This window comes from Amaranthus tricolor, chromosome 1 (assembly GCF_026212465.1).
Source record: "Amaranthus tricolor cultivar Red isolate AtriRed21 chromosome 1, ASM2621246v1, whole genome shotgun sequence".
Lineage (NCBI taxonomy): Eukaryota > Viridiplantae > Streptophyta > Magnoliopsida > Caryophyllales > Amaranthaceae > Amaranthus > Amaranthus tricolor.
This window is the reverse complement of record NC_080047.1, coordinates 6219067-6239652: the sequence shown is the minus strand read 5'-3', so window position 1 is coordinate 6239652 and position 20586 is coordinate 6219067. Positions and strand designations below refer to the sequence as shown.

At 30.9% G+C, this 20586-nt stretch overlaps 1 protein-coding gene across 1 annotated transcript; it reads right to left on the bottom strand.

The window, feature by feature from the left end:
• Positions 1 to 1289: 1289 nt before the first annotated feature.
• LOC130812550 (protein REDUCED CHLOROPLAST COVERAGE 3) lies at positions 1290 to 15225 on the bottom strand. The gene is made up of 22 exons (XM_057678064.1): positions 14805 to 15225; positions 14634 to 14695; positions 13962 to 14054; positions 13386 to 13458; positions 10502 to 10804; positions 10088 to 10149; positions 8712 to 8843; positions 8470 to 8511; positions 7567 to 8073; positions 7310 to 7461; positions 6403 to 6895; positions 6256 to 6318; positions 6070 to 6171; positions 5520 to 5930; positions 5307 to 5408; positions 5112 to 5216; positions 4667 to 4800; positions 4381 to 4564; positions 4058 to 4189; positions 3849 to 3961; positions 3311 to 3392; positions 1290 to 3194 (listed from the first exon to the last, which is right to left on the bottom strand). Exons 1-22 carry the CDS (start codon positions 14875 to 14877, stop codon positions 1683 to 1685), a joined length of 4932 nt encoding a protein of 1643 aa, XP_057534047.1. The 5' UTR covers positions 14878 to 15225; the 3' UTR covers positions 1290 to 1682.
• Between the last annotated feature and the right edge of the window lie 5361 nt (positions 15226 to 20586).

The following is a 20586-nucleotide window of genomic DNA, read 5'->3' as shown; positions in this document are numbered from 1 at the left end:
TTATCAAAAATGATGTCATGATTTGCTAATAGAGTAAATGGGAAATATGTGACTTATCATTTTATTAGCTTTCAATAACTTGTCTGAGTGGAATGCATATGACTTTTTATTGTTCAATACATAATAATAATTTACTAGCTTTCATTTTGAAAACAAAAAATTTGTTCTTTGTAATTATAATTTGCTAGCTTTCGTTTTAGAAACCAAAAAAATAATTTGTCACTTACAATTTTATAGTGATCACTAAGATAATTGAGCTAATTACATAGGTCCGTCTCAACATTAAGATAGTCTCATACAAGACAAGTTATGTTTAACTTTATATTTGTATTACTATTTAAATTATTTTTTAAATATATAAATGTTATCATCATTTAAAATATTTTATTTTAATTAATATTGTTGTAATATGTGTTCAAAACAATTTATTAAAATTATAATTTAGTTTTAACATAGTTTGTTATGCTTACTTAGTAAAGATTAAAATAATATTAAAATGACATTATTTAACATCATACATAACTTATAAAAAAGTATTTTAAAAATCAAAAATAAATTAAATATTAGCTATTATATGCTATTAATAATTCATAGAAAATGAATATATAACCAATAATTTACAATTTATTTTCTTTATTTTTTTAAATAATGAAAAATAATAAATAAAAAAAATCGTACATCGCACAGGGATTATCTAGTTAGAAAACTAAAATCTAAGTTCGGGTTTGTGTAGGCCTTGCCTGACTTGAAAACTTTTTAAATGTGACTAAAAACTCTGACGTAGCTGACAAGCTCCGAATTACACGTTCAACTAGAGCTTGAGAACCTTGTGAGCTTGAGTCAAAACGAGACTCAATCTAAACTCGAAATTAAACTTAAATTATTACTTTTAAAAACTTAGAGGTAATTGTTGTTAAAAATAATTAAAAAGGTTTCATTACATTGAGATAATTCAAAGTAACAAATTGCTAATAAAAAACTTTATAATTAAAAATGTACTAGAAAACAATTAGTGAGCACGTATATTATTTTTTTTGAGTGGATTCTAGGCAAGCTCGGTTACATTAGACTTACAAGCCAATTACCTCTATATAATTGTCGATAATAAACTTCATAAATAATCTTGACTCTAAAGTCTAAAATATCAACGAAATACATAAATATATACTTATGCCCTTGTAATAGGGGTTTGATTCTCACCAACTACCGCCTACGGAAAAATCGATTCCCCCTCGCCCTCCCCTTCTTAATCAATGAAATGGAAATACATATTAAATTGAACTGTGAAATAAGTTCATCAAGCAAGCATAATATTACATTAATGAATAACTGATAAATATTTATTTTTCCCATCCTCATTACACAATATTTGAAACTACTTAATATTAAAGCAAAAAGAACGAGTAAATTATTTGCTGCTGTTAAACCCAACCAACATCTAAAACTCCAATAGTGCTTCTTCATCAATATATCATCCTATTACTCCCTTTAACAAAGATGATCATTTCCTCTCCATCAAAAACATATTACTCCGTTCGTTTCTCTGAGTTTGCACCATATGACTCAAAAAACTCTCACATATTTGAATTATATGGTGCTTTCTCATAGGGCCTGAGCAACATCCGCAAAAATAATGGTGCACCTTGAATTATGGAAAAGAATAACTTAAACCCAACACTTTTTCAAGTGCATATTGATTGTTGTTGATTGTATAAATTACTTCCAACACCATTTGCTGCTATATGCTGTCGATTTCTCCTCCTCTTCGAAACAACGACAAACCCTTCTCCATCCCCGACTTTGTTGGTTAACTTAGCATTCATCTCGGAATCATTCACATTTATAGCCTCGTCTGCTTTTTCTTCGTTTCCTTGAAAAATCTTGATGATTGCACTGTCATTTGCTATAGCTTCTGAAGAATTCTGCCAGTTTGTGGACTTTTTAACACTCCTAGAAGACTCGTTTGAACGATCTGAACTGTTTTGGACTGATTTTACGATAAAACTAAGCAGTATTTGTCTTGCTAACTCCGCCTTCTCTGCCTCAGAAGTACTCTTCTTTGATCTATCATCTTTTGCCCCTTCTTTTCCATCGAATTCCACTACGTTCTTCATTGCATCAGGGGATGAAATCACGTCAGAAGTTAGTTTCTGAGGCACAAATTCAGGTGCATCAGGGTTCATGAGTGTCAAACCGGGCTTGTTAACAGGTGCGTAATGGTTTGTTCGGTAATATAAAGGTGATCTTGGACCGCATGCAACCCTAGCTGTAATCGGAGGAAACTCGACTGGCTCCAACAACAAGCCTTGGCTCACTCTTACATCATAAAAATTAGTCACTCCTCCATAGTTGGTTGGGTTAAATGGTTGAGCCGAAGCTGAAAGTTTAGACCCTTTTGATTCCGAGACCTTTTCCTGACTATCCAAACCCGAAACTTCTTCGTTTTCGGAAATCACAGCTGTTTCTCGTGGTTGAGAAGAATCGGTGCTGTCATCAGAAACTTTATCGTATTCTTCAGCAGTATTCTTCACAACCTCCACATCATTTTTTTCCCCATTTTCTTTGGAAGATTCTGGAACTTTCTTATTCTCTTCTACAATTGTCGCTTCTTCCTTTTGCGCCAGGGGCTTAAGAATAGTTCCGGGAGGTGACATAGCAACTTCTTTGTAGGAAAAAGCCTTAGAAGCCATAGCAGTAAGCGTAGTTGGAACTACGGAAGAAACTTTCTTGGATTGAATTTGAGCCCTTGATTTCTTCTGAGGCGAAGATTCCTTTATGATTACGTTCTGGTTCATCATTCGCTGCTGATCTCTTGGAACAACACCAGATATTTGCCCATTTTCTTTTGATTGTTTCACTCTTACTTTCAGATGATTAGGTCGTCTTCTACGAAACTTATTATCGTTTGCATTGGCATTAGCAGAGCGTACTTTTGAGTTAGCTTCTTGCCACCCCTCATCTGAACTTGTATCGATAGCCTCTCCATATACGACCTGTTCACCAAAAGTAACATCACTGTCATTTGAATTTGATTCTTCAGGAATTGATTCTTCCGCAACTTCCTCCTTATTAACGGCAGTTGTTTCTTTCACAGAAACAGTATTTGTTATGTCAAAGTCTTCAGTTACCGAGCCATTGGCTACAGGACCCTGACCCTGACCCTGACCCTGTGAATTTTCAGAAACCTGCATTATCTGAAAAACCATACACTTACATTAAGATTAATGTAAAAATTATCTGAACGTACAAATAGATTAGGAGCAATTATCATGAATGAAGTTAGCATAATCATAAACAACTTATTAGATACCTTTGAACGCCGATGTTTCTTCTGACCGTCACCACCTTTTGGGTCATGATCAGGACTGATATAATCAAGGAGATCAGATACACTGTCAAAAAAACAGATGAAAACAGTTACTACTTCAATACATAGTTGACAAACATAATATACTTGGTAAATATAACAGGATTCAAAGAAAATCGTCCTAATGCAATGCTCTTCCTTCTCAATTCTCATTTATGATGAAGAACGGAAAGATTGCGTCCCACCAAGAAGTATGATCTGATATGCAAACTAAGATTTCGATTTTAGTAGTGTTGTGTCATATCTCAGTGACATTCTTTGGGAGCATATACTCGAAAAATTACTAGTATTTTCCCAAAATGAAGTAGGGTAACTTTCTCTAGGAAGCTTTATGGTCTGATCTTAAGTATTGTCAATTACTTTTACTTATCATCCTATTGAATTAACTTAGTTTGTTGTAGCTAGCATCATGATTACCTTACATTTACCATTTGCATTACTTCCAACTAGCTACAACAACTCAGCCAAACATTTTTAGTACCTAAGATGCCCTTTGCTAGCAATCGAAGCATCCGGTTTTGGTGTTCCGGTTCTTGCCAGTTCCTGCTGTTCAATTACCTTCGATTCAAAATATTCCAGCCATGCTGCTGCATCCTGTAAAACCAATCGACTCCACGAGATAAGTATTGAGACCTCAAATTTCGATTTAAATAAAAGTTTACGTAAATAATGATTTAAGTTCTAAAGTACCTGAGTACGAAGATCTTCTGGTCCAAGCTTGGCTTGAAGAATTTTGAGCGTAGTTTGCTCATGCTGAACACTTAGTGAGTAGGCCTCCATAAGTGAAAGTGCAATTGCTATGGCATGATAACTTGCGGCAGTCTGAAAACAATAATGTCAAAACATTTTACTCACTCAAAACCATTTCAAACATCCTGAAATCGGTCATTTTGTTGCAAATTGGAGTTACACTTAACTAGGAGTAGATAAGCAACATTCAAGAAATTGTTTGTCTAAACTAAGTAAGATGTATTTTGTTGCAAATGAGCATTGAAAGGAAATCGATAAGATACCTGGATATGGTCCGCCCCTAAGAGTCGCTTATTGCAATTCAAAGCTTCATGGAGATAACGGAGAGCAAGGTTAACATTACCCATACCCTCTTCCATCATGGCTACATTTATATAAGTTGCAGCACTGTTTGGATGGGATAGCCCACAAGTGAAGTGAAGCAAAAATAATGCACGGTTGACATACCTAAAAACAAAGAACATCGATTTAATAAGAGATTTAACAGGGGACAGAGAGATGAATATATAGATAGCATAAAATGTAGGCCAGTGAAGCAGAAATACATACTTGAGAGCTAATTCAATGTGTTGCAGACGATAATAAAATACTGAAAGATCCCCGTAACTCTTCATTGTATCAGGATGATCAGGCCCGAGTTCCCTTTCATTTATATCTAATGCCTTCTGCTGATATATGGTAGCCTGAAAATGATAGGAACTTACTTTAAGCACTAATGCACTATGATTGTTGAGATCGTACTTGGGAGATGCAAATTCATTAGGATAAATATGAGATATAAGCAGTCAGCATATACCAGATAACTATTGCGTGTACTATATTTAGGTTGAAAAACATGTGCATTGTGCAGCATGAAATTAATTCAAAAGGTCGAAGGAAAAGCATAATGACAGTTTCAAGCATTTTTCTGTCAGAAATGTATACATGTTGAGAAGATAAAAATTACTTGAAAACAAAAAAAAATGATGAGCAATATCCATGGAATTTACGTTACCTGATTGAAATCTCCTGTGTGGTATAAGACTACAGCAAGAAGACTATAGGCACCAGCAGTTGTTCGATGATAGGGGCCACATACAGCTATGATCTTTGCCAGAGCCTTCACATTCAGATCATAAGAATTCATTCAGAAATAACAAAAATATTAAGCTGAAAGCTGGAAAGACAACATTGTAACTCTTATACGTACCTTTGTTCCATAATTAACGGCATCTTCTAGCTTCCCCTTGTCCAATGCTACCTTGGATGATTCCAACAGAGTTCGACCATCTGCAGAAGAACATATCACATGCTGCGGAGGATCATAAAAGGAGCAAACCATTAGAGAGAAGGAAATTGAAAAAAGAAAAGGAGAGGATAGGGAAAAGAGAATCAGAGATGGATGAGGAGCGTAAATATTCACCTTGCAGACAGGTATCATGCTGACGATATCATCTTTCCTAAACGGGTTTGGAGAATCCATATCATAGTCTCTTGGAACCAACTCAAGACCAACCTTGTGGCAGAGGCCTCGAAGAATTGCCAACTTTCTCAAGTGACGAAATTCATCGTTGAGCTTCCACCCGAACCTGCGTAAGAGGAATGCCTTCAACCATCTAAGTTTGAGCTCGTAGTCCTGACGTTCAACTTTTTCATTGTTATTTGTTGACTGGGACCCGAATAAGATATTCAAAGACGTAGCTATTGCTGCTGGTGTTTGTGATATGTCATCAACAGAGGCGATGGAAGCTTTTACGACATACTTGAAAGCCCTTGTGACCATCTCATGGACACATAGTGATTGTATGTGAGCAAGCTTCTCAGCTAACTCAACCTAAAGCACAAGGAAGAAAATAAGAACATCGCTACAACATGTAGAAAGATCATTACAGAAATAAAGGATTAAACAATAAGGGACTGAAAAACAAATCAAAACGAGACTAATAGTTATAATGACTTAAACATTTCCTCACCACACGACCCAAGGAACGCATCTTGAGTCCCCGGAGATGCATGAAATCTGTAAGTGTTCGTCCATCAACGGGAGAAAGTTCTAGTGATGCAAAATCTGTTACCTGAGCTCATATAAATATTTTCTTTTAGGCAAAAAAGGGGAAAAAACTCTTGGAAATCATATTATGCTTGAAAATTTGTAGTACCAGCTTCGGTAAAGCAATATCATCGTAATAGCTTTGAACCATAGTAAGAAGTTCATCTACAGTCTGTGACAGAAACAAAGACAAAAGCATCAGCAAATAATTCCACCACATCAAAGATCTTTCAATAAGTAATAAAATTCTAAGCACCTTAAGATGGAGGCCAGTCCCTGTTTCCTTCAGCCGTAAGAAGGCTTCTTTAGAAAGTATCTTTCCTAGCTCAGAAGCTTCCAGATCTTTACTGAGTCCTTCATCAGATTCAAGGCCAGAAACTTGCGATTCTTTCTCCTGCAGTCCTTCAGACGAGTCCACACTGTTTGGCTTTTTGTCTCTTTTCTTTAGCGATTTGAATTCCTTTCCTAAACCTTTAACATACAATTCACTATTTTTGGGATTTTCAGATTCTTTGGGATTTTTCTCACTTTCCTGCTTCTGCAAATATTGCACCCAACATGAAGCAAGTTCCCATCTAACACCCACTTCAGCCTCCTCTTGTTTTCCCTCCTCTAAATTAGCTAAGCTATCATCAAGTATTTTTATGATTTGAGATCTTGAAGTTTCTAGTTCATCAGGTTGCGACAGGACAGAAGCGCTTTCTCCTGAGACTTCCGCATTGACCGGCTTGTGTAAGGGCATCCTTAAGCTGTGAACAAAAGTAGGACGCCAAAACATTGTGCATTTAGTAAACTAGTAGACCAATGCAACAACAACAATGCCAAAGCCTTAATCCCAAAAGATTGGGGTCGGCCACATGAACCAAAAAACTATGCGTCACATTGCTGGTCCTGAGGCCAGATTAGGAGAGGGTTATCGATAGGTTTGTAACAACCAGCTGAGTAAAACCTACTCACATCCCGTGATCATAAATAAAAAAAACTAGTAGACAAATATAAGCTGAAATTTTTCCAAGTGTCCTATACAAAGATATTTTCACAGGCATGTTGTTAATTGGAGTAAAACTGCTAATAAATTTCCCCAACACCTGTTGGGGATTCTCCGGTCTTACCCCCGAATCAAAAAGTTTGACACTACAAAAGAGTAAAGATCAGAAAATAACCTGTATACATTGAGGGCATTAGCTCCTCCATCAGGCTGATCATTAATTTCGATATCATGGTGCTCGATGTTATTCTTAACAACTCCGACAACTCGAACAGTTGCAGTGTACCCACAATACCTTAAAGTAACAGTTCCAAGTGAAGAAATATCCTGAAAAGCAAAACAAACAAACAAACAAACAAAAAGGTTTACCAACATTATTAACAAATCATAACCAAATCAGGTGAAGCTTTAAAATGGTTTAAATCAACTTACTCGAACAGTCACATTTTCATCAGCAGTCAATCCTTTGATCAAGTTCCTTTGAGCAACACCTTTAGCAAATGTTTCAGACAAGTCACAGAAGAGAATCTTATCATCAGGCTTGAGGTTGGCATCAGCTGATTCGCGCTTAACTACAATATACAGATCACCTACACGGCATTCATGAGAATCTCTTGGAGAAGATTCTGATTCCACCAAATGACAAATGGTATCTACTGCTTTAAAAATTGAAACGTCGACAAATAAACTATGGAGCAAGAAAGCCTTCCGATCACGAATCACTCTCGCTTCCTCGGTTTTGCAAGGCATGCTAGCCAAAGCAGCAAACTCTGTTGCCCAAGGTCTAAGATCATGTTCACCGTCTCTTCCTTGGCCTCCTCCATTTCCACCCCAGTTCTCATCCTCGGTCGGTAAGGATGAGAAGTTCAATGGATTTTCCGCAACAGAAGGTGGAGTGAGCCAGCAATTTGCACGGAATCCATAAGGAAGATTGCCGAACTGAAAAATTCACATAATTTCATAAGTTTCATTTCTTGGTTCTTGAGAAATGCAAAACACTACTCTCAAATTAGGATGTCCAAAAAAATTGACTTCTTTCTTAATATAGCAATGTTTTGTGATTACAAAATTCCATTTACACAATGTCATAAGTAGCTCCCATCTAGGCAGGGATCGGATATACACAACATTATCTGCAACTTCTTATGATTGCTTTTTTTAATTTTCCCCATTTAACTAAAAAACAGGATAAACTTAAAGAGTACCAGAGCCATGACAAAAACATACATAAGTAAAATCATGTCATGCATTTGAAAGTAACAATACATGCTTATGGGAAGTACATACAATATGCCAAGTGATTTCAAATTTGGGAACTAGTAAAGGGTCAAATACCTTATTGTGCTCCACAAAAGCTTTGATTAGAGCATCATATGCCTGTGAAGTAAAAAAACATACAATTCAAATCAGTAATCTGCTAGTTGAGAATTACTCCTCCATCCCTCTAATATTGCTACATTTGTAGCAAAAACCTCTCATGTCGTTTTTCACAATATAGCAAACTGATAGGGACTGAGGAGTAAGATTGAACAACTTCATATGATCATTCAGATATCTTAGTTATCAAGAATGCTCACATTAGCAAATGCCTGGCTGTATTGATGCAGGAGATCCACTAGGGAATGAGACTGTACCAACTGCTTGCCCAAAGTGTAGAACCCTTTTGTGGATGCAACCACTTGTATTATCTTGGCATTGCAAATCTTGATCTATATTCAATTGCATTAGTGAACTACTCACATATAGAATCACTACAACAACATATACAATATGAAACATGAATGTTCACATGAAAAGTTCAGATCAAATAACTGTTTAATCAAACCATAATCAAGCTTGGGACTTAAACCAATACTACTACCTCCTTACCAAAGATATGTTCCATATTTTTATTCATATGAGTATTCAGTATTCAACCCAAAATCAGGGTGCTGATGTTCTTTAAATCAAATTATTCAGTCTCTTGCTATGCGTCTTTTTACTAAGGGCATATTCTTTTCAACTTATTCGTACTTTTATTGAATTCAGCTTATAACCAATAACTTCTAATGTTAATTGTGTTAACAATTTCAATTGAAAATATTCCAATAAAAATATCAACATTTTCACACTAAAAAATTATACTTTGTCCTTGTGATTTTGATATCACCAATTTTTAATAGAAAACTAAATCTAATCCAAGTATGACTTGACTAGACCGCACGTACAAAAATCATATTAGATTATTTTTACGGCTAGTCTCTTGAGAGACCGTCTCTTTGAGAGACCGTCTCTTTGAGAGACGTATCTCAAGCCCAGCCCATTAAAGATTAATATCTACTTACCGTATTCTTAATGCCTACTTACTTTATCCTTTATACTTATTTATCGTATCCTTAATGCGTACTTTCAATATCTTAAATGTCTACCGACATAATTCTTAATGCCTACTTATAATATTTTAAAAAATATATAATGGGCCGGCCCAATTAGAGATGGTCTCTCAAGGAGACTGTCTCTCACAAGAATTTGTGTTAACTTTATATATACACAAGACTCAAATTAACCTAACCTAAAATACCCAAATAGCTAGAGCCCGGCATACAAATCCGGGGTTAGGTTAGATGTCTAGATGACATACAAATCATACCCGTATCCTCTCCTAAGAGACGGCAGGAGGAATGAGATCAACTAGACCCCAAATAGCTAGAGCCCGGCCAAGAAAGTGAAGAAAATCACCGAGATTACATCAACCCAAAATGAAATGGAACAAACAACTCATAATCATGTGGAAGAAATTCAATGGCTAAATGAGCATAGTATGGGGTTTGGAGAAAATGACCAGACTTAAATTATGACACAGACACTGACACTGACACTGAAATTGACACACACCCAGAAATGGCAAACAAAAATTTACTGTTCAAAGGACCTATTAAAGGTAAGAAATATTCTTAAATTGATGAGGATATACCTGTAGTTCAAAATAATCTCCATCACGTTTGTCTTCCAATTTTCTTTCACATTTCTTGATACCTGCATTCCACCTACACTGTAAGTAATCGACAAAAAACCCTAAACACAACGACAAACAATATTCAAAATTAAGGGAAATTCAATAAAATACATTAAATTTTGGGCATTATTAGATCAATTTCTGTGCATAATTTGGATCGATTTGATTTGTTTTTTATCAATTGTGGTTGAAAATTCACCAAAACATGATTGCAATCAGAAATCTAGTCAGAATTTTAGTAAATTTTCAACCACAAACTGAAAAAATACAAATCAAAACAATCCAAATCATGTGCATACAGTGACAAAAAATAAAAAGAATAAAAAAATCTAGCCAATAGGAAAATTTTGAACAAAGAAAAGTGGGACCCACCTAAGACTGGAGGAGTGATGTGAGAAAAAGAGAAAAAGTCATAAAATTCAGACAATTTAGGTGTTGGGTGAAGGGCAGCCATGTCATTATCTTCAGAAATAACCGATATGGACGGCCCGTTTTTGATTCTGGGTTCTTCATTTGATGGGTTTGTGGGGCCCACTTGGGCCTTTGCTTTTTTAGATTTGTGGTCAGCTGAAGTGGGCCGTTGTCCCTTAGGCTTGTTGAACCATGTTGTACACGCGATTATGTCCAGTAGCCTTCTTACGTGGGCCATAGCTTGGGCCTCACTCACATATTCATCTGCAAATATACATAATATATTAATATTACTGGTCAAATTTACTTTTTGCATAATTTTTAACTGTTGATCTTGTATAAGACCGTCTCACAGTAAAAAGACCTCAAAACAAAAAGGTCATAAGATAAAAGTTTTTATTATTGGGCTATATAACCTAAGTATGAGGCATGTTTCATGGTGAGACAGTCTCATACAAAACGGGTTGTTGCATTTATTATATTATATTACCTATTCATTTCCTCTGACCTTGTGGAAAATTTAGGCAATTATTAAAATATTTATTATGTATTTTTTTGCTCTTATAGCTACTTTTCTTTAGGTCTTTAAGACCATATTTTAACCATATAAATATAAAATCATCTTTATTATAAAATGCATATAAAAATAAATTGATTAATAATATAGATAATCATTAGCTTCAAAGATATTAATAATCAAACATATATGATACGTTTAATTGTCAAAATTAAATGATAGAAATGATAATAAAAAATTTATTTAATTTTGTTAGGACAATTTCTTAACAAGTTTAATGACCGTGTTTATTCTCCTTTAGTTATCTCATTTTCTTCGCGAAATTTATTTTAATGTATTACCATTTGAAAAGATGTAATTAAATATAATCGAAAATTGTAGGAAAAATTTATGATTAAAGTTTCGTTATCATGAGAATGACATAGTACTTTTTACAAAAATATGCACAATTAATCATTCTCATTAGCATCATTTAATACCAACAAAGAAACATTAATGGATTTGAAGTGATGAATAAAGATATGAAATATTGATCATAGTACTACTACGTCAAAAAAAATATGTGAATAATGAGCGTGAAGTTTCAATTGTGACAATACCTAGTTCTTTATCATTATTTAATAATTAAATAGAATAAAAGATGGTACTACTAAAATATAAAAAGTTAAAAAAAAATCATATTTAAATACAAAAGATCAAACACTATCGAGTACATAGGGATTTGGGAGAAGGTCCATCCGAGCTAGATGGTTCGTCTCCCTTTCCTTATGTTTGTATTTTATGTTTTCTTTGTTTCAGTTGGGTTCGAAACGATATTCATCTTAGATAATTTATCTTCTTATCATTACAAATTGTATTCCTTTTCTTTTGAATTGTACTAGGGTATTTTTGATAATATTTTTTTTATAAAAATACCAACACTAATACATAGGTTTTGGGGTCAATGCATGAAAATACATCATTAATTATTTGGTTATTATGAAATTCAAAGAAAATAATATGCATGAACCATACATGCATAAAAAGTTGATAACCATAATTATTTGATAATAATTACATATGGTAGGTTAAAATATGCTAAGAAAATATTTTAATTAATCAATAAAAATTATTCCTTTTGCATTTAAATATTTCATGAGAATGTAGTTGGAAACCTACCGAATGCAAGAGAACACATGTTTTCTCATATTGTTTTTACTACATATGTAACTCAATATCATAACCTCACAACAATCTGGAATATTTCTTTATATTGGGAATTGATTTTTTTTAAATAATTAATAAAAAATTTGTCTTTCACTTTGTTCAGGGGAGCTCTGTTCGGATACCATTAAAAAAACTCAGGTGCAACACAACTAGAGTTTTTCAACCACTATTTTACTTTACTTGTCTGATTTTTTTTATTTGTAATATTTTTATTAATGTACAAAATCGTACATGTTATAGTTAAACATTGCAATAATTAAAATAAACCCAAGAAAATGATTTTTTTTCAAAAATTTGTATACAATCAAATTTACATCTTTACTTTTAAATTTCAGTTATTAAAAATAGCTATTAACTAAGCATATAATAATCTTTTAACGGTAAATTTTAATGTCATTTTCAACCCTTCTATAGAAAGCAATTAGAAAAAATATTCTTGAATAAATGGTTAAATTATAAATAAATAATTAATTGTTAGTCTCACCAACTAATTTGGATGATAGTTATTGTATAAATAAATTCAATCATGAATACTTAATCTCTTGAGTATAGATAGCTTTAAAACTCATACAAGAGGACATCATATTAAGTAAATTAAAGCACGAAACTACCTCTATTTCTTTAAATTTATAATATAAGCGTTTATAATATTTAGTTTAATGTTATAAACTCAAGCGAAATTAAAAAATGACAATTTTACAATTTTTTTTACATAATATGCTGAAAAAAGAAAATGGTTAGGTAAAAATAAAACCCAAAATCTTACTGAAAAGAAAGTAATATTTACTCTAACTAATATAAGACTCAATTTTTAACCTTACGCCCACTTTTAAGTCAACTTTTTAATGTACAAAACTTAATTTCTAAAGCTTAAACAATACTTAGCGCAAATTTCTCTACTTCATCAATCATTTATAGGCTATTAAACTCTAAAGTAACCCTAAAATTAAAAAAAAAATGGAATGTGTTCCCCTTTTTACAACCAAACGTACCTCGAAGGATACGTGGATCATTTTATTATTAAATATGTATAATTAAAAAAAATAATCAACCCACGTGTAACATGATTTAATTTAATTTTAATGTACAAAATCGTTGAAAAGAAATTGCATAGCCACCTACCTTCAATCATCTTCAATTGACATGGCTTCAAAGAAGTAATCTCCATCTTCTCATTCAATTTATGTCCTTTTACCTGAAATCATGGGTTTCACTTTTTTTTATTCATATGAATTTATTATTTTAATCACACAGAAAAATATCTACCAAACAAATGATATATAATGTTTTATTTATGGCCGGGCTCATATTTAATACTTCTTCCTATTTATTGAAAAAGAGACATTTGTTTTTTGACACCATTTACTTATTATTGTTAATTTGTATTTTATTTTTAATTTATAAATTAAAAATATAGTCAAGTGAGATATTATTTTATTCATTTTAATGCAAAGATTATTAATATCCATTTTTTATAATCTTTCGTTATAAATAATAAGGGATATTAAGCATTAAATAAGTGTATTATATAGCGTGGAAAAGTAAATATTCCATTTTAGTGAGTAGGAGTATGAATATATGATTATAAGCAAAATTCATCCATGAATAATTTACAACACAAATGGAAATTATGAAATTAATAAAGGGGAATTGTTAGCATTTTATTTTAGAGTACTAAAAGTGAAACATTATACTAACCTCATGTGACAAAGAGTAATTGGTAATATGACATGTTTCCACATTTGAAGCTAATAACCTTCTTATATCAAGTATCTTATCAGTTGATATGCCCTGCATATTAATTACCCAACAACAATACAACTAATCAAAATTCAATTCCATAATTCATCTCCATTCTTCTATGTATTTATTTATCTGTCCTCTTTATTTTGAAATAAAGAAAAACTATTGATAATAATATAAATTTTTTACTTATTTATTCTGAATAATTTTCATATTTTTTGAAAGGAAATAATAATTTCACATTTTAATTATTTTTTTAAAATTTAATATTTATTATTTATTTGCTCTCAGCACATCTGGTAATTGCAGTTCAACCCTAAACCTCAACAACCAAATCCATCAATCTAACATCAAATATGCCGAGAACAAATACATAATAAGTATAGGATATATATATATATATATATATATATATATATATATATATATATATATATATATATATATATATATATATATATATATATATATATATATATATATATATATATATATATATATATATATATATATATATATATATATATATATATATATATATTATATATATATATATATATATATATATATATATATAATTTTTCATAGCGAATGAATAAAAAATTAGATTATTTTCGATAATGTTACCTTGAGAGTGACTAGAGAATCATATGGGGTGATAACAGTAATGTCAATAACAGAAGGCACAACTGCAAAATCAGGAAAATCCATAGTCAGTAAACATAAACAATCATTCAACAATGGTGAAAAATAAATGATAATAATTAATAAAAATAAAAATAAAATATAATAATAGACCTTTTTCTTCTTTCTTTTTCTTTTCTGATTTGGGTTTGTTGTGTCCCTTATTGCGACCGGATTTAGGGGCCATTGTCTCTTATGTTTAGGGTAAGAGTTGATGAAGAACAGAATAAGGTAGCAAAAACAGAGTAGGAGAAGAGCGTAGGATTGAATAAGAAAAAAAGAAGATAGGAAGATAAGGGGAGGTGTTGGGGGTTTTGGTAGCTTTGAAGATATGTGGGAAATCTTAGCCTCTCAGTTCTTATTGCTTGAGATATTGTCTTTTTTCTCACTTTCTTTATCTCTTCTATTTCCCTCATATCCCATACTATAACTAGTAACATGTGATGTGGGCTCTAACCTTTTTAAATAGAGAATGAGAGCATGAATTTTTTTTTTAATAATTTGCCAATACAGTCTTAAAATTTAGCATTTTTACGAATTATAATGTTAAATGTTTATTTTTTACGAATTACAACACTAAAATATTAAAGTTTACAGGTTCAGCACAAAACACAAAATTTCGACCATTTTTTAAGTTAAGTGGTCGGAGTTTTGTGTTTTGGGCTTGAACCTATAAACTTTAATACTTTGTTGGATGTGATTTGCTAAAAATAAATATTAAGGTTGTAATTCGCAAATTATTTTTTTTATTATTATTATTGAAACACGAAGAGAAATAAAGGTCATGTAAGAAGTGAGCTTAAAATTTTATTTGAGGAAAATGATATTTGCTATAACTAAATAAAACCCGTTAAAATTTTAAATTTTTTAAATTTTCAACTATGCAAAAGGTGTACATCCAAACTTTTCAATTTAATATAAATAAAGTTGTTTATTATGACAATTTGTTATGTTTATTATTTGGATGGAGCTAAAAATTTATGGAGTATTTTTATTTGGATTATTATGAATTAACGTAAAATGACTCGTTTATTATGCGCACTTTTTATTTATGTAAAGTTGTACGTAAAGTTTGTTGCGGAATGAAATAGTGATATATCTGCTTTAGCATTGATGCTATATGATGGAACATACGTACAATTATGAGTATTAATCAAGTTTAGATGGTATCTTAATGACTTAACGTATAATACGATGAAAGAATACAGTGGTGTCAAATAATCTTTTAATAAGTACTTTGAGTTTTATTACGAAAATATATTGTATAATTGTAGTATTATTGAGCTTGTTAAGAAAGTGTACTCAACATTAGGCATTGATCTGGTTCAATCGACTATCATTTGTATTATAAATGACAGCATTTTGCAGGATTTAGTTTCAGGTTTCTATTTAAGATGCAACTACATTTAATTATATTATAGAAGACTTAGCTGCATATTTTATTTATATGGCGTATTGAATGATCATGATGTATTCTATATAGAAAATTGATATTTGAGAGTTATAAAGAGAATGAATGAGAGAAGTTAGAAGGTATGTAGTGATTGGTTTTTATTAAAAAAATATATTTTTTAAAATTATTTAAACATTTAATAAATATATTTAAGTGACACAAAAATAAATTAATTACATGAGTCCGTCTTATAGTAAGACGATCTCATACTAGACGAGTTACATCCTTTTTGGATTGTCTCAAATTAATTGTTAACTTTTTTATTAGGAAGATTTTATCTAATCAAAACCTAATTAATGTAAAAGAAAATCAAAATAGTAACAATAATTTTAGTATGATTAAAATGGGAGTGTAGAGTATTTAATTATCCTCAACATCATCATCCAAATGAGTCCTACCCAAGACAGAATATAAAAAGGACGAAAAAGAAAATATATTAATACCCTTATCAGCAGGAGTATTTGATTATTCTATTAGAATATATAACATATCTTAAAACTTCAGCCATAAACTTAAGCTGATGGATGAGACTTCATGATATACTATATACTCTAATATTCTAAAAGGAAATACTAATAGCCAAATATAAAAGAATGTGTTTTATTTTATTAATATACTTCTATTAACCAATATTCACACCTAATTAAAAAAAACTCATTTAAAGCAATTAAAATGAAATGAAGTACAATATATATACTTCAATTTATACTACGGGAAAACAGATTAATTAAACAGAAGCTAAAAAATATTTCCATCATATCATTAACATTTAGAAAAATTGTAAGGATGAGAAGGCAATTGTGTGGGAAGTTCTATTGAGTTTGTAGGGACAGATTAAATTGTTTTTAGTATGAGGAGCCATATATCAACTTACACAATGATGATGGAAAGGGCATAAAAAAGGGAGGTCAAATTTATGCCACGTGGCTGCTAGATAATGTATTCACTCAATTATTATTTTTGGACGTTAAAGGCTTTTTTAAAGCTACAATACTAAATTTTTATTTTATTTAAAAACTTACTATACTTATTTTGAGTGTTTGATCAACTATAAAGCTAAAAGTCAAATCTTTTTGATTCGTTAGTTATAAAACAGTTCAATTTTTGGGATCGACTAACTCAAAGTATTAAGTGTTTTTGTTGTTTTCAAGTTATTTTAATAAGATAGACATTTACACAAATAATGGATTATTAGTTATTTAGGTGTTAATTATTAGTTATTTGGATAAAAATAATGGATCAAGTAGTCAAAAATCATTACAAAAAGTTGTTCTGAGCAACTTTTGCATTTTGACTTAAAAATCATTTAACAAATGAGTATTTTTGATATTAAAGTAATTAACTAATAAATCAAAAGTCAATAAAAAAATTAATTGGCCAGACAAAACCTTAATTAAGAAGCGTTTGACAAATAGTTATTAGCCATCGATTCTTGGCTTTTTAGTTGACTCATTCGATCATCTAAAAGCGTTGATTGTTTTTATCGATTTTTTAACTGATGGATAAGCCAATTATTCAGAAAATATTTGACACAATTAGTCACTGAAAAAAAACTAACAAAACTATTTTTCATTTTCACTTAAAAGCTAAAAAATTATTTTCCTCACATTTTTTTTTAATTTCTAACCAACCTCAAGCTAAAAACCAAAATTCCAATATAGTTGACCCAAAGAGAAATCAAGATACATGAGATGTTTCGTAAACCTAAATCTATTTATCTATATTTTTACCTGAGGCTATAATATGTAGTAGTATTGTAAAAAGAGAAATCAAGATACATGAGATGTTTTGTACACGACTAATAGCTGATAAATGTTAGTTGGTTTAACTAAACAAATTTATATACTTAGAAGTAACTTGTTTAAAAATAATAGATTTATAACAACAAACAATTTTAATTAACTAATTTACCAAACACTAGCATTACATAGTGCGATCCTTCAATTATCTATACGTGCTTAAGAAACTAAATTATCCGATAAATAATTTTATCAAGCACTTATTAAAATTTTCGTTTCGGGTTGTACGATCAAAGACTGCATGATTGATGGCTCGAGCCGTCGAGGAAGGAGTACTAATAGGTCGTGATAGCATTGTGCTCAAAGTTCACCAAATATGGCATTTGATAACGCATGAGCACATGGGGGGTGAATAAGGTGAGTCGTGTCGTGCTGTGGGCAAAACTAAAATTTATTTATTTATATTGTTTTATCAAAAATAATTATAAAATGATAGGTTTTGCTTGTTATGCCGATGAGAGCCACGGTGTACTGTATGTCGTGCCGTTTCATTTTTAAAAGATGTTGAATGGGCCTTCTCGTGGTTCATCTTGACGGTTCGTTTCATACATGGCTGCAAGCCTGCAAGTTTTGTTGTGTCATGCCAAGAGCGAGTTGTGCCCTAGCCACTAGCTGCTGACCAACCTGGTTTTCTAGTTACCCGCATTTTGATCTGACAATTAGAATAATATATAAAATTTATAGATTTATAGGAGAAAGACAGATTTTAGAATAATATTTTCTATCGTCTATTAAATAAAAAATATGAAAATGAGTTTATAAATGAAATTAAAAGAGTAAATATGAGAGTAAATACAAAAATAAAAATGTATCAAAATCTTATAAACAATCCAACATAACAAGTGTAGCAAAATTAAAAGACAAATTAAGAGAATAATAATAACATTATTTATTATTGAGCTTGATATTGAGTATACCCTTTATCCCAATAAATTTCATATAATTATTGTGTTTTTTTTGAGTGAATTTGCTATATTTATTCATTAGATAAAATTACGATAGATAAAATGAATGCGCCAACTAAATTAAAATGAATTTCCTATCATTTATTATTTTTTTTGTTTGGTAAATATTGGTTTATTTGTTGTATTAATCACTAACTAATGCAATACTCCACTTGACTTACAAAAAACCTTGGTTGATCGGAGTGATATCACTTGAGCTGCTCAATTCTAGACCATGACAAATTTTTGTTATACCAACAAGTTGAAATCAAGGCATGCTAAATGCATGCAATTAGATTCAATAATTATTCCTTAATCAATAAGTTTAGGAGTTTCTTATAATTAATACCTAACCTTTGACCTAATGACTAATGCTTGAGGATTATTGAGGCCTTGCATGCATTCTTCCCTTAATCATATTTAATTTTATAAAGATATAATCATATAACATGTTGGATTGTTTCTTATATTCCACTCCCTCCTGTCATAAAAAATTGTCACAATTATATGTTACATAAGGATTAAAAAATAATTGGATCATTTGAATTATGTGGATAATATTAAAAGAGAATTAAATATATAGATACAAAAAATAAAAGTGATGAAAACATTTACAGAAAAATAATTATAGCAAAATAAAAGAAACAGAGTAAAAGGAAAATGTGACAATTTCTTAAGTACAAAAGGAAAACGTGACAATTTCTCTTTCGGCCTTGATAGTCAATACATTATATATTGGGGTGTTTGGCAAACAACTAATAGCTGGTAGCTGATAACTGATTATAGTGGCTAATTTGATCAACTCATATTAAATCTACTGCCATGAGCAGTTTGTTCAAAATTAGTCTATTCATAACAATAAGTTTTTTCAATCAGTTAGTTTACCAAACATTAGTATGAAATATTAATATTTATATCAATATAAGCTAAAATTACCTATCAGCTATTTAGCACATTTTCATTAAATCCGCTGCTAGGAACCTACAGCACGTATAAATGTCGTGTTTGTTATGCGATGCCCATTAGTAAATACTATTTTATTTCTAAAGTATATGTCGTCTTGTGTGTTTCTTTTATTACAACAATAAATTGGACATATAATTGTTTTTATAAACTTTTTAAAATTTGAAATTTAAAGACACGTTAATACATACTACTGATTAGGATAGACCTTGAGATATGAGAGGTATAGGGCACAACATTAATTATAGACCTCTAATTATTAATATACTATTACGAACCTTTAATCACTAACTATAATAAAAGCATTGTTCTATAATATTTTTGTTGGAGACTACTTGTCCTCTTATTATAGGGTCGACCCTGTTAATAATGTCATTCATTTAATTACTCCTCCTAGAAAATAAAATCAACATAAATTATATATTTGATAGTTTGAAAATGGAAAGTAAATAATTTTAAATACACCATCTTGTTTAGATAATAACCAAAAAAAATATTATATGAATTATATTAAAAGAGACCATAAAAAATAATATTAGTAAACAATATTTTCATAAGAATTTAAAAAATCAATAAATAGTTCTAAATTGAAAATATAGCAATTTTATTGAGATAGTGAGATTGCACATTTACACTTTACATTATGCCTCGTTTGATTGATAATACTAAATGGTTAAAAAAGCCCTATTGAACTTGTTTTTTTTTTTTTCACAATTTTCATTATCACATGTTAATAC

Coding starts and splice junctions, on each gene's coding strand:
- LOC130812550 (XM_057678064.1), bottom strand. CDS start 14,877: ATGGCCCCTAAATCCGGTCGCAATAAGGGACACAACAAACCCAAATCA. Junction 14,696..14,804: donor GAAAAAGAAAGAAGAAAAAG/GTCTATTATTAT, acceptor CTGATTTTGCAG/TTGTGCCTTCTGTTATTGAC. Junction 13,459..13,961: donor ATTACTCTTTGTCACATGAG/GTTAGTATAATG, acceptor CCATGATTTCAG/GTAAAAGGACATAAATTGAA.